Source organism: Acipenser ruthenus, chromosome 7 (genome assembly GCF_902713425.1).
Source record: "Acipenser ruthenus chromosome 7, fAciRut3.2 maternal haplotype, whole genome shotgun sequence".
Lineage (NCBI taxonomy): Eukaryota > Metazoa > Chordata > Actinopteri > Acipenseriformes > Acipenseridae > Acipenser > Acipenser ruthenus.
In genome coordinates, this window is record NC_081195.1 from 21,486,326 (window position 1) to 21,500,211 (window position 13,886).

At 43.2% G+C, this 13,886-nt stretch overlaps 1 protein-coding gene across 3 annotated transcripts; it reads left to right on the plus strand.

Annotated features, from left to right (window-relative positions):
- The first annotated feature begins 3,252 nt into the window (after window positions 1-3,252).
- On the plus strand, window positions 3,253-8,186 carry LOC117416111 (homeobox protein otx5-like). 3 transcript variants are annotated; one of them, XM_034027176.3, is made up of 4 exons: window positions 3,253-3,553; window positions 5,720-6,028; window positions 6,448-6,599; window positions 7,020-8,186. In XM_034027176.3, the coding sequence occupies exons 2-4, from the start codon at window positions 5,932-5,934 to the stop codon at window positions 7,632-7,634; spliced, it is 864 nt and encodes a 287-aa protein (XP_033883067.1). In that variant the 5' UTR covers window positions 3,253-3,553; window positions 5,720-5,931; the 3' UTR covers window positions 7,635-8,186. The 3 variants fall into 3 exon arrangements, with proteins under 3 accessions (XP_033883067.1, XP_058882573.1, XP_058882572.1); XM_059026590.1 differs by lacking the exon at window positions 3,253-3,553 and adding an exon at window positions 3,658-5,554; XM_059026589.1 differs by lacking the exon at window positions 3,253-3,553 and having other exon boundaries at window positions 3,658-6,028.
- The last annotated feature ends 5,700 nt before the right edge of the window (window positions 8,187-13,886 follow it).

Genomic DNA, 13,886 nt, shown 5'->3' on the forward strand with positions numbered 1-13,886 from the left:
GGTATCAGTTGCGTTGTTTGGAAGAACATAAGAAAGTTTCCAAACGAGAGGAGGCCATTCAGCCCATCTTGCTCGTTTGGTTGTTAGTAGCTGATTGATCCCAGAGTCTCATCGAGCAGCTTCTTGAAGGATCCCAGGGTGTCAGCTTAAACAACATTAGTGGGGAGTGGGTTCCAGACCCTCACAATTCTTATACACTATCTACAGCTGTGGCTAAAGAATTGTAGGGTTGAGACATTGAAATTATATATATATATATGAACATAATTTAGATCTTTTATTTAACATTATGTAATCAAAGAAACTACAGAGTGATATCGCAAAAGTCTACCGGAAACCATAATATTAGTACATGTTAGATTTTGAAATGTCAATTTTCTATTTTTTGTCAGTTTTTCATGAAGTATATGGAAAACTCCAAAGCGGTGTGTAATTCAGCATGCTAACACAACATTATTCAGCGGGTTTCATTCTACAGGGCGGCTCAAAGCCTTTGCCCAGAGCTGTAGTTTCATCCCGTTCCTTGTACAAAACGCATTGTTTTATTTCACCTGTCAGGCAACACGGACAGCAGTGTGTTCTGCACTGAAGTACTGTGGTTTGTGATGCTGGATTAAACATAGAGGGGGGGCTCGACATCGTACGAGACGTGTCACAGGAACGCGCGCATTCCCGGGCTATTCTCCGTGTTTATTTACCTCTTTTTCCTTGCGGTGTAATTTCTACTTTTTTCCATTCTCAAGGTGGTATAATACATATCGATATAAAATAAAAATAATATCTTATATACACACACACACACACAAATCGTGTGTTTTAGTTACTGCAATAAAACAAAACTACCACTGGAGGGCGACAAAGCTTTTAAAGTAACATTCAACCTCGTGTGCGGCCCAGTGCGATTACTCTACAGAATGTAATAAGTAAGCAAAGAAAGATGTGCGTGTCTCTGTCACAGTGTCTCAGTCTCAGTGTGTGTCAGTCTCTCTGTGTGTCTCTTAGTGTCTGTCACTCTCAGGGAGAGACTAGCTGTGTCTATGAGTGTGTCTCTGTGTCTTGGGACAGGCTGGCTGTCTCACCTTTTCTGAAGGTGTCTATATTTGCTGTTGTTGAGACTAGGAGCCGCGCTGCTTCCTGTTTGCTGCAGGTTAATCTCTTTGCGTCCCGAGCAGTTTGTGTCTCACTGTGACCTACAGAGGGGTGAGGGCCTAGGAGAGAGGAGGAGACCATGGAAAACTAGCCCTTATAAACGTGTTCCACAGTAAAAGCACAGCAAAGTGTAATACACCACAATGACAGCATGGCAAAGCACAGGCAGGCATTGTAAAGCACAGAGAGGTCTGGTAAAGCATAGAGAGGTCTGGTAAAGCATAGGGAAGCATTGTAAAGCACAGAGAGGTCTGGTAAAGCATAGAGAGGTCTGGTAAAGCATAGGGAAGCATTGTAAAGCACAGAGAGGTCTGGTAAAGCATAGGGAAGCATTGTAAAGCACAGAGAGGTCTGGTAAAGCATAGGGAAGCATTGTAAAGCACAGAGAGGTATGGTAAAGCATGGGGAAGCATTGTAAAGCACAGAGAGGTCTGGTAAAGCATAGGGAAGTATTGTAAAGCACAGAGAGGTCTGGTAAAGCATAGGGAAGCATTGTAAAGCACAGATTGGTCTGGTAAAGCATAGGGAAGCATTGTAAAGCACAGAGAGGTCTGGTAAAGCATAGGGAAGCATTGTAAAGCACAGAGAGGTCTGGTAAAGCATAGGGAAGCATTGTAAAGCACAGAGAGGTATGGTAAAGCATGGGGAAGCATTGTAAAGCACAGAAAGGTCTGGTAACATATATTAATAAACATGACAAACCAGGGTAAACTAATGCATAGTATAACCATGGGAAAAGCATGGGGACTGCAAAGCGAGAGTGTTGAATTGAACTGGGCTGTTTGTGCAGACGAAGGCTCTCAGAGATTGAGTGGGGGTGGGGGGGGGGGTGCAGATTAGCAGCCTGATTGATTGCTCAGGACAGGGAGATTAACGGAGAGACAGGGACAGACAGTTTTAGCTCATTCTAATCTGGATTAGTGCTCCAGTGTGCCAGTGCTGATGCAACTACCCCCCCTCCTCCCCGTCTGGTCTCTATAGGGCAAGGGTACCCTCTCAAGGGCAAAACCTACAGACACACACACACACACACACACACACACACAAATATGCAGAACACGCACACATACAGTGACACACACTCAAGTTTAGTTTCAGTAACTCTGATGAAGGCACTAGAGCCCAAACACTGGTCTGCTTGACTCAGTTTAGTTTCATTAACACTGATGAAGGCACTGGAGCCCAAACACTGGTCTGCTTGACTCAGTTTAGTTTCAGTAACGCTGATGAAGGCACTAAAGCCCAAACGCTGGTCTGCTTGACTCAGTTTAGTTTCAATAACGTTGATGAAGGCACTGGAGCCCAAACGCTGGTCTGCTTGACTCAGTTTAGCTTCAATAACACTGATGAAGGCACTGGAGCCCAAACGCTGGTCTGCTTGACTCAGTTTAGTTTCAATAACGCTGATGAAGGCACTAGAGCCCAAACGCTGGTCTGCTTGACTCAGTTTAGTTTCAGTAACGCTGATGAAGGCACTGGAGCCCAAACTCTGGTCTGCTTGACTCAGTTTAGTTTCAATAACGCTGATGAAGGCACTGGAGCCCAAACGCTGGTCTGCTTGACTCAGTTTAGTTTCAATAACACTGATGAAGGCACTAGAGCCCAAACGCTGGTCTGCTTGACTCAGTTTAGTTTCAGTAACACTGATGAAGGCACTGGAGCCCAAACGCTGGTCTGCTTGACTCAGTTTTTTCTAGTTTTATCTTTTTTCAGACTGCACGTTTTGCAGATAACACCTGATATTTTGAAACGTTTTGAATGCAGTTTGAAGGAGCGGATGGGTTGAAATTCAGCAGCATTTCTCTCTCTCTCTGGAATGGGTGACACTGCTGTGCAATAGGGGTCTTATTCCCCTCCCTGCTGAGCCACGTTGTCGATGCAGAATCACTGCGATCCTTTGAGACCCGACTCGACAGTTTTGAGTTTTGTGCGCATGTTCTTACTATACCTACCCCACACACACACATACACAGACACACACACAGACACACACACACAGACACACACACACACACACAGACACAGACACACACACACACACACACACACACACAGACGCTAAACCAACCGTCCCGGGCTGTCACCCCATCTACCCAACACGCCCCCCTTCCCCGCTCTTCGGCCTCAACGCCTCTGCCCAGTGACACGCGACCGGCGTGCGATGACATCATCTCCCTCGTTTAAATCTTAAAACCATTTTACCGCTGGCCGCTTCATTCCTTCTGTCTTTTTTATTAACAAACGACGTCCAGGCTCCGTTCTCCTTCTTCTTGGTCTTCTTCATCCTCCTCTTCTCTCTTCTCTCTCTCTCTCTCTCTCTTTCTCTCTCTCTCTCTCTCTCTCTCTCTCTCTCTCTCTCTCTCTCTCTCTCTCTCTCTTGTTCTGCGGTTCTGGTGATCTGGAGGTAAGTTGCTTAGTTTTAAGATAAAGCACATTATCGGTCCTAATGCGTAACTATGTTTTTTGTTTTTTTTTTAACACAACAGCCAGGTAGCCCCGGTTATTACAGTAATCTAGATTTAGAGGAGATTTAGCGCGTCCTGATAAAATTATAACTAATGATGCGAAGATCCAAAGTGACGGCTTTTGTTTCAGCACCGCGGGGCGAGTGGACAGCTCCCCCGCTCCGACTCTCTCTCTCTCTCTCTCTCTCTCTCTGTCTATCTCTATCACTTTTTTTTAAATTATTTTTGTTCCTCGTCCGTTCGTTGAGTTTTGCTTTGTGTGGACCTGGTTGTTTGTTTTGTTTTATTTATTTATTTATTTATTTTCGGGAGAGGATTTTAATTAGAATATTTCAGAAAACACTTTCAGAACAGTTGTGAGGCGGTTTAGATTTTCCCAAGGAATGCTTGCGCTCCATGGCTATGCCTGCATATCCAGCGCGCCTTATCAGATCTCTGTCATGCACGAACTATCGAAAATAGCTGGGGACGGGGGGACGGGGACACATTTGAAGTAGTTTAAAGTATATATATATATATATATATATTCTTAATTGAAATGATCCGTCCCCATGGCCGTGCATGAAAATCGTTACTACAGCACGGTACAGCGGGTATTACAATAGACAGCATTGCTGTAGAATGAACTTTCTAGGTTTAAAATATCTGCGCACAGATACCAATTATTTCAAGAACAGAATCGTAATGAGATCAAATAGAGTATTGCTGTTTACTGCACTGCACTGCACTATACTGCACTGTACTGCACTGCATTATAGAAACACCCCAAAAGCTTTATACACTGAATGGAAACGTTTCGAGAAGCTTTTTCTCAATGCCCTCAAACTGTCTTCACTGAGAAAGGCTTCTAGTCGAAATGTCCGCAATTGAATTTATTAAGTTTCTTTTAGTATTTCTATTGGGGACACTGAGAGACTTCTAGTGGAAACGTTTGCCATTGAATTTACACTGAAGATACCGAGAAAGACTTCTAGTGGAAACGTTTGTCATTGAATTTACACTGAAGATTCTGAGAAAGACTTCTAGTGGAAACGTTTGTCATTGAATTTACACTGAAGACTCTGAGAAAGACTTCTAGTGGAAACGTTTGTCATACACCAAACCGAACCGCAGCTTCAAACACCGAACCGAACCGCAGCTTCACTGCAGCATGGCTGTTAGAGGATTACAAATAGACAGATAAATAGATTTGCTTAAGCGGTTTGTTCGTTTATTTTTGTCTATACAGTAGTGTTTTTTATATGCTTTACCAGACCTCTCTGTGCTTTACAATGCTTCACTATGCTTTACCAGACCTATCTGTGTTTTACAATGCTTGCCTATGCTTTACCAGACCTCTCTGTGTTTTACAATGCTTGCCTATGCTTTACCAGACCTCTCTGTGTTTTACAATGCTTGCCTATGCTTTACCAGACCTCTGTGTGCTTTACAATGCTTCCCTATGCTTTACCAGACCTCTCTGTGTTTTACAATGCTTGCCTATGCTTTACCAGACCTCTCTGTGCTTAACAATGCTTCCCTATGCTTTATCTCTCATTATAGCGGACCCTGCAATAACAAAGCAACGCACGTGTAGTGCCGTTCGGCCACGCCCCTCCACTGCGCTCAGAACGCTGCTTCATCGAATTAAAGCGCGTGATTTAGGTTCTTTTTTTTAAATCTCTAATCGCCAACACGTGTTTGCGAGGGTAAATTCTTTATTGAATCTGGAGCGAGAGAGAGCGAGAGAGAGCGAGCGAGAGAGAGAGAGAGAGAGAGAGAGCGCAACACATACTCGGATACTTCCAGTGAAAAGTTAGAAGAAAAGTTAGGGGTCTATAAGCGTCAGTTACCGGAGCGCCGCCTCTCTCGCACCTTCCTGCAGCTTAACAGATATCCGTCCAGATACACAGAGATCGCCTTTCTCCACTCGGGAATTACTTGACTCGCAGTCATCTTGAGTTAGTCGTGCATATGTTTATATTTATATATATATATATTTATATATATATATATATATATATATATATATATATATATATATATATATATATATATATAAATAATCCGCTGCGGGCTGCAGTCGTGCATTTGTATTCTCAGTATCTCTGTGGACCTGTGTTTAGGTTGGACTGCACTGGAAGAAAGGAGCGGGATTTCTTTGGGATATCGCTGAAGGGACGGAGCTGAAATTAAAACACTTTGAGCGGAAGAGAGAGGAGCAGACGGGCGAGTCGCTGGCTGTGTGAACGAGAAGCGAGGGAAGGCAGGGAGGAAGGCGGGTTAGAGGATCCGGGTGAGAGAGAGAGAGAGAGAGGGGGACCCGAACACACCGATCATGATGTCCTACCTCAAGCAGCCGCACTACGGCATGAGCGGGCTGACCCTGTCCGGACCCGGGATGGATCTGCTGCACCCCGCCGTCGGGTACCCGTGTAAGAGCTGCTGTTATCGTTAGCGCTGTTAGCACTAGTTATTATTAGACAGAATTATAATTACAAAGTTTTGCATCACCCTATAGAATGAACTCATTTTGCTTCATAAATGATCATAATAATTAGTAGTATAATGTATTATTATTATTATTATTATTATTATTATTATTATTATTATTATTATTATTATTATTATTATTATTTGTGTTCTTGTTGCAGTGTTGCTGTTATCACGTGTTTTCAGAAGTGTTTCTCATACCCCCAGGTGTTTATTGTATGTAGATTTTAGCCAAAGTGTTTTGAACTGCGCTGAATTGTCAGATCTGAGGTACTTTAAACGCGGAGAGAAGCAGCCCTATTTAATGAACGCGACTGAAATATATATATAACCCGATTCCTTCCTCGTTTTCTCTCTATAGCGACGCCACGGAAGCAGCGACGTGAAAGAACGACGTTCACGCGCGCTCAGCTCGACATTCTCGAGGCGCTCTTCGCCAAGACGCGCTATCCCGATATCTTCATGCGCGAGGAAGTGGCGCTGAAAATCAACCTGCCGGAGTCGAGGGTGCAGGTGAGTCACGCGCCAAACTGTTGCATTGTACAAAATAAGGACAATGGCACTTAATGGGTAAATTAAAATATAATAATAATAATAATAATAATAATAATAATAATAATAATAATAATAATAAAGAAATTCTCCAAACCTCTCACAGGCCTGACCGGTCATTATGGGCACCGGGTCATTGTGGGTTAATGACGCATGGCGATTTAAACCCCTTCACCCTGGTAAACCTGAGTTTAACCCCAGTTTAAACCACATTAACCCCGAATGAAATCAACGTTCACGACACCACCAAAGAGCGACACTTCATGCAGTCCCTTCGAGACTTCTCTAGAATCTGTTTCTGGTATAACAGACTGAAGGGGCTGTATTGTCTATTAGAAGTGGCCTTAATAATAGCCAGGTGGATCCTGTTCTCTCTTCCAGGTCTGGTTCAAGAACCGCAGAGCGAAATGCCGGCAGCAGCAGCAGCAGAGCAGCGGGCAAACGAAGCCCCGACCCGCGAAGAAGAAGACCTCTCCGGCGCGGGAGGCCAGCTCGGAGACCAGCACCAACGGGCAGTACAGTCCTCCGGGGGCAGCCGGCGGCGCGGCCGTCACCCCGAGCTCCAGCGCCACGGTGTCAATCTGGAGCCCGGCTTCCATCTCTCCCATCCCGGACCCACTCTCCATCTCGACGCCCCCCTGCATGCAGCGCGCCGCTGCTTACCCGATGACATACACGCAGGCGCCGGCTTACAGTGAGAGCTACGGCGGATCCACGTCCTACTTCAGCGGGCTGGACTGCGCCCCCTATCTGTCTCCCATGCACTCGCATCTCTCAGACCCCGCAGCCACGCTCAGCCCCATCACGCCGACCATGGGCGGCCACCTCAGCCAGTCCCCCGCCTCTCTGTCCGCTCACGGGTATGGCGCTGCCGGCCTCGGGTTCAGCTCGGTGGACTGTCTGGATTATAAAGACCAGTCCTGGAAGCTGAACTTCAACGCGACCGATTGCTTGGATTATAAAGACCAGAATTCGTGGAAATTCCAGGTTTTGTAATAAATACAAAATAAATAAATAAAGTACATAAAAAACTATTCAATTAAAAATGAATAAATACATTTTAATTCATAAATAAATAAATAAAGTATGACGAAATATCATTTTTAATTAAGAAAGAAAAATAAATGGTATTATTATATTGAACATTTTGAAAATTGATATTTTTTTAAAGACAGATTGTTGGTATCTCTTTGGAGCGGCTCTCTGTGGTTCGAGTTTCTGTTTGCTTTAGAGAGAAAACCACCCAGCTCGGTTCTGAGACACAGCTCGGTTCTGAGACCCAGCAAGAAGAAGAGACAGATATTCGGTCTGAAAACACTTTGCTGTTGACTGTCGTTATAAACCTGCTTTTCGATTTCACTGGTTTTTTTCTGTTTCATATTTTTTTGCACTCTTTCTAAATAATACAAATAATTAAACGACACACACAATTATCATTCTGAAAATAAAGAACGATTTAAAAAAAAAAGAGAGGTCGAACTACACACGTGACAACGATGGAAGACGAGGGTTGCTGCGGTATCAACACAAAAACACAATAATGAAACTGTAGAAAAAAAAACAGACAAACTGATAACAGACTTCCTTCAAACACTAGAGTGTGGGATAGCAAACCTCCGAACATCTGGAATCCAGAGTCACATGACTGCCTAAATGACGTCACAACGCTGTCCATCGGCAGTTCTTTTTGGCAGTGAAGATCTTATTGTATTGTTATAATTATTATTAATGTTCTTATTATTATTATTATGATTATTATTAATGTTATTACTGTTATTATCGATGTTATTTTTTTCTTTTGTGACCGATGTAACAATTATTGAATTTAACAGTGCAAAAAAAATAAAGAAAGATGAATTGTCCGTTTTTAGATTAGAAGTTATTTATGTTATTTTTCTGTTGTGGTGACTCTTGGGAGTTTCTTCTTTAAATATAAAACTTTACTCGAGCCTGGTTCTAAAATACAGACAGTGTGTTACTTTATAATGATCGCTATTGCAAGAAGGACATTATTATGATCATTCGTATTGTTATTGTTATTATTATTATTATTATTTTTTCTGTACACTGTTTCTCAAACTCAGGGGCTCCCAATGATCAGTTCTCTAGGGAATCACATGAATATTATTCCAGGTTAAGAATATTATCGCTGTGCGTTTGATTGTAGCGTCTCGTCCCATTTTACTCGTCTTTCGGTCATTCTTTCTTTCTTTCTCTTTTTTCTTTCTTTCTCTCTCTGTCTCTCTCTCTCCTAATTATTTTTTTCTTTGTAAATGTGGAAACCAAGAGTGATTATTAAAAATATTCATAAAGAAACTCGGGTTCTTTGTGGTTTGTGAACAGCGCAGCGTGGGTGACAAGTCTTAGAAAGCCAAACCAACGTCGTCAACACTGCAGTGAGGGGAGGGAGGGGTTAATATCACAAGCTGAGCCTCAGTCACATGACTGCAGTGAGGGGAGGGAGGGGTTCATATCACACGCTGAGCCTCAGTCACATGACTGCAGTGAGGGGAGGGAGGGGTTCATATCACACGCTGAGCCTCAGTCACATGACTGCAGTGAGGGGAGGGAGGGGTTAATATCACACGCTGAGCCTCAGTCACATGACTGCAGTGAGGGGAGGGAGGGGTTCATATAACACGCTGAGCCTCAGTCACATGACTGCAGTGAGGGGAGGGAGGGGTTAATATCACACGCTGAGCCTCAGTCACATGACTGCAGTGAGGGGAGGGAGGGGTTAATATCACACGCTGAGCCTCAGTCACATGACTGCAGTGAGGGGAGGCAGGGGTTAATATCACACGCTGAGCCTCAGTCACATGACTGCAGTGAGGGGAGGGAGGGGTTCATATCACACGCTGAGACTCACTCATTACAGTTTACGGGTTTCATAGCCCTTCTATACAGGTATTGGTGCAGAAATGTAAAGAAATGTATCTAGATTGTAGTTGAAGACGACAACACCGGTCTGTGTTCATTGAAACAGTGAAGACAACAGACCTTGTAACAGGCCAATACAAGGACAGTATACACTTCAGAGCCATAATCAGACAGAGAGTAATAACAATTAATATGCTTTACCAGACCTCTCTGTGCTTTACAATGCTTCCCTATGCTTTACCAGACCTCTCTGTGCTTTACAATGCTTCCCTGTGCTTTACCAGACCTATCTGTGCTTTACAATGCTTCCCTATGCTTTACCACACCTATCTGTGCTTTACAATGCTTCCCTATGCTTTACCAGACCTCTCTGTGCTTTACAATGCTTCCCTATGCTTTACCAGACCTCTCTGTGCTTTACAATGCTTCCCTATGCTTTACCAGACCTCTCTGTGCTTTGCAATGCTTCCCTATGCTTTACCGGACCTCTCTGTGCTTTGCAATGCTTCCCTATGCTTTACCAGACCTCTCTGTGCTTTACAATGCTTCCCTATGCTTTACCGGACCTCTCTGTGCTTTGCAATGCTTCCCTATGCTTTACCGGACCTCTCTGTGCTTGACTATACTTGACTATGCTTTCTCTGTGCTTTATTACACTTTGCTGTGCTTTTACTGTGGGGCACTTTTATAACAGAATGTCCCGTGAATGGAGAGAGAGAGATTAATATGCTTTACCAGACCTCTCTGTGCTTTACAATGCTTCCCTATGCTTTACCACCCCTCTCTGTGCTTTACAATGCTTCCCTATGCTTCACCACACCTCTCTGTGCTTTACAATGCTTCCCTATGCTTTACCAGACCTCTCTGTGCTTCGCAATGCTTCCCTATGCTTTACCAGACCTCTCTGTGCTTTACAATGCTTGACTATGCTTTATCTGTGCTTTATTACACTTTGCTGTGCTTTTACTGTGGGGCACTTTTGTAACAGAATGTCCCGTGAATGGAGAGAGAGAGATGGAGAGGAGAGGAGAGGAGAGAGACAGACAATTCCATTAAGACCATGGTAATCCTCAGATGCAGCATATGGCAAAGAGAGCCAGAGACAGAGAGGGAGGGAGCGATGGGGAGGGAGAGGGGAGAGAGAGAGAGAGATAGGGAGTGACACGCAGAGAGACAACTTAAATTATGATTAATTTCTTTTTGCTAATCCCGAGTCAAACAGGTTGAGGGAGTCTGTTGGGTTAATATTTCTAATCAGGTCACGTCTCAATGGTCTGTAGATGAGATGAGTGTGAACACACACACACACTGACACACACACACACACACACACACACACAAACACACACACATACACACACACACACTGACACAAACACTGACACACACACACACACACACACACTGACACACACACACACTAAACTGAGTCAAGCAGACCAGCGTTTGGGCTCTAGTGCCTTCATCAGTGTTGTTGAAACTGAACTGAGTCAAGCAGACCAGCGTTTGGGCTCCAGTGCCTTCATCAGTGTTACTGAAACTAAACTGAGTCAAGCAGACCAGCGTTTGGGCTCCAGTGCCTTTATCAGTGTGACTGAAACTAAACTGAGTCAAGCAGACCAGCGTTTGGGCTCCAGTGCCTTCATCAGTCATTGAGTAAACAGTATGAAGCCACAATAACTTGTTTGTGTTTTATTTCTTTTTTGTTTGTTTTTGGTGTGCCAGCTCGTTCGCTCGCTCGCTCTGAGTTTAATTAAAGATGGTTTCCCAGCATGCCGTGGGCGGGGGGTGGCATCTGGAATTAGTCGTCTCGGGAGAGACTCTAAGCTCTTTTAATTCAGTTACCAAACCGCTGAGAGGACAGAACTGCTAAGAGGATTCATACACTTACTAAATTACAGAAGTACAAATAACAAGCAGGGAAGGAGGGGGGCAGGAGAGGGGGGCAGGGGAGGGGGCAGGAGAGAGGGGCAGGAGAGAGGAGGGCAGGGGAGAGGGGGGCAGGGGAGGGGGCAGGAGAGAGGAGGGCAGGGAAGGAGGGGGGCAGGAGAGGGGGGCATGAGAGGGGGAGGGCAGGGGAGGGGGCACTCTCACTCTCACTCCCCCCTTGCGGATGAATCTCAATCTGGAATTTTTTAAGAATTTTTTTTTTTTTTTAGTTTGGCATTTGCAACTGTTGTATTTGAATGTTATATTTAGGAACACTAAAATACATCATTAAATCATCTCCTCTCCTCTCCTCTCCTCCCTCGTTCCCCTTGCTCTAATTCCTCTCCTAATCTCTGCGTGGCCTCAATCCTGCGATGTAACGTGGCTCACGTGACACTCGCGCGCGGGGGATGTGGGGCACGAGTCTCTAATCCTCGAGATTTACTGGGACACGCGCAGCGCGAGCGGCACTGAAACACGCATGCAGCGAGGGGGGGTTATAGAGCTGCATGAAACCAAAGCAAATTAAATAACAAATCACAGTAAACTGACCCTTAGAAACGTTCCCCATAGTAAAACCACAGCACAGTGTCATACTGCACACTAAATAAAACCGATTAAAATGAACGTTATTTTGTGGGCTGTGTTTAATAAATCATATGATGTATTTTACTTGTAAAGTCGATACCAGTGCTGCTGTTCCTGACTCAGGTAAATCACGAACATGATACAGCCTCCTGCTGCCCTCGTGTGGCGACACTCGATAACAGCACGCACATTTGAGAAATACCACTTTGTGCGTTTATAGATAAAATAAATAAATAAACTACAACTGTGATAAACTAATATTTTATACAACAAAGAAAAAAAACATGGTGAAGCTGCAAATGTACTGTGGTAAACTTATATAAGGGACTTACAAATACTGTGATATCTTATTCCACTGTAATAGATCATTATTATTATTATTAGGATATTTTGGAGCAGTGTATAAGTAATACGTAATATAAATAATTAAATATGTGTTTTTTTTCCCCTAGTGAATACAAAATACTTTTACCAGTAAATGCGTTATCGCCTTACTCGTTTACTTACAGGTAAATCACTGAAATTATACAGTCTACTGCTGCCTTCGTGTGGCGACACCGGCTAACAACACATAAATCTTGAGTTGCCAAGCCACGCATTGTTTCCACGATTTAAAATAGCACCCGTCACACTTAAACGAAGCGTGGCCGCGGTTCGGGACGGTTTTCTGAGCTTTCAGTCGAGTCTGGACACGTCCAGACCGAACAAGAATAAGAAACGGTTTGTGGAAGAACTCTGGTTTCCGGGTCAGTCTTGCTTATAAATAGGGCTTGAAGTTTTCGGGTTGTGTTTTTGATCACATGACGTCCCTTTAAACTTATGTTGAGCAGATTTTCTGTTTCCTCATTAAACTCAGAGAAAGCCGTTCATTACAAAACCACGTCACTGCTTTTTACCTATCTGGACTGAGAGCGATTCGGTTTGGCTTCATTTTTTAATTTTAAACAAGACGTGACAACTGACGTTCATTCACTTCCTAAGAACATTTCCTAAATACTGCGACAGAATAGAAAAAAAATCCTCAACACACTAAAAAAAAGAGAAATTCTGCAGCAGAAAAGGCAAATTCGGCGTTATTTCTGCAGCGGCTTTTGACAAAAGAGAACATGGAGAGTCATATCACATATTAAATTGACATAACACAGTTGAAGTGGTTTCTGTGCTCGTGTTTTTAATGTTGAGAGAGAGAGGACATCGATTTAAACTTCCAAGTGTACTGAACCGAACGTCAAAAACAAAATCTGCATGAAACTGTATCCTGAATAAAATCAACAAAACAAAATCACATTCAGCCTCAGATCTGTGATCCCGTATCATAATAAACCCGGCTAGCAGGAAACAAACTCGAGTCCCTGCAGAGAGACATTCTCAAGTGTTCATTCTTCTTTAGATCTCATTTAAAACGCTTTGAATACTGAACACAGTAAAGACAGTGTAATGCACAACGTGTATGTTTGATGCAGTTTATTTGAGAGACTTTTAATTTTATAGATCCTCGGTACCTAGGTTGTGTAAACTTACATTGTGTGTATGAATGATTGCCTTGGATAAAAGCATCAGCTAATAATAATAATAATAATAATAATAATAATAATAATAATAATAATAATAATAATAATAATAATAATAATAATAATAGCGTGTTGTCAGTTTGAATGTTGACATGGTTTTGTTGCAAGTTGAATGAGATGTTTCTCTATGGAATAATAAACCATATATACTTTTTCTCCCGAATGCAAAAACAGTGTGTTGCAATTTGCTCAGCAGACGTGCGGAAAACAAAAAAAAAGAAAAAAAAACGACTTGTCGTTGATCATAAAAAAAATAAGGATATTTCAAGTGACACATTTC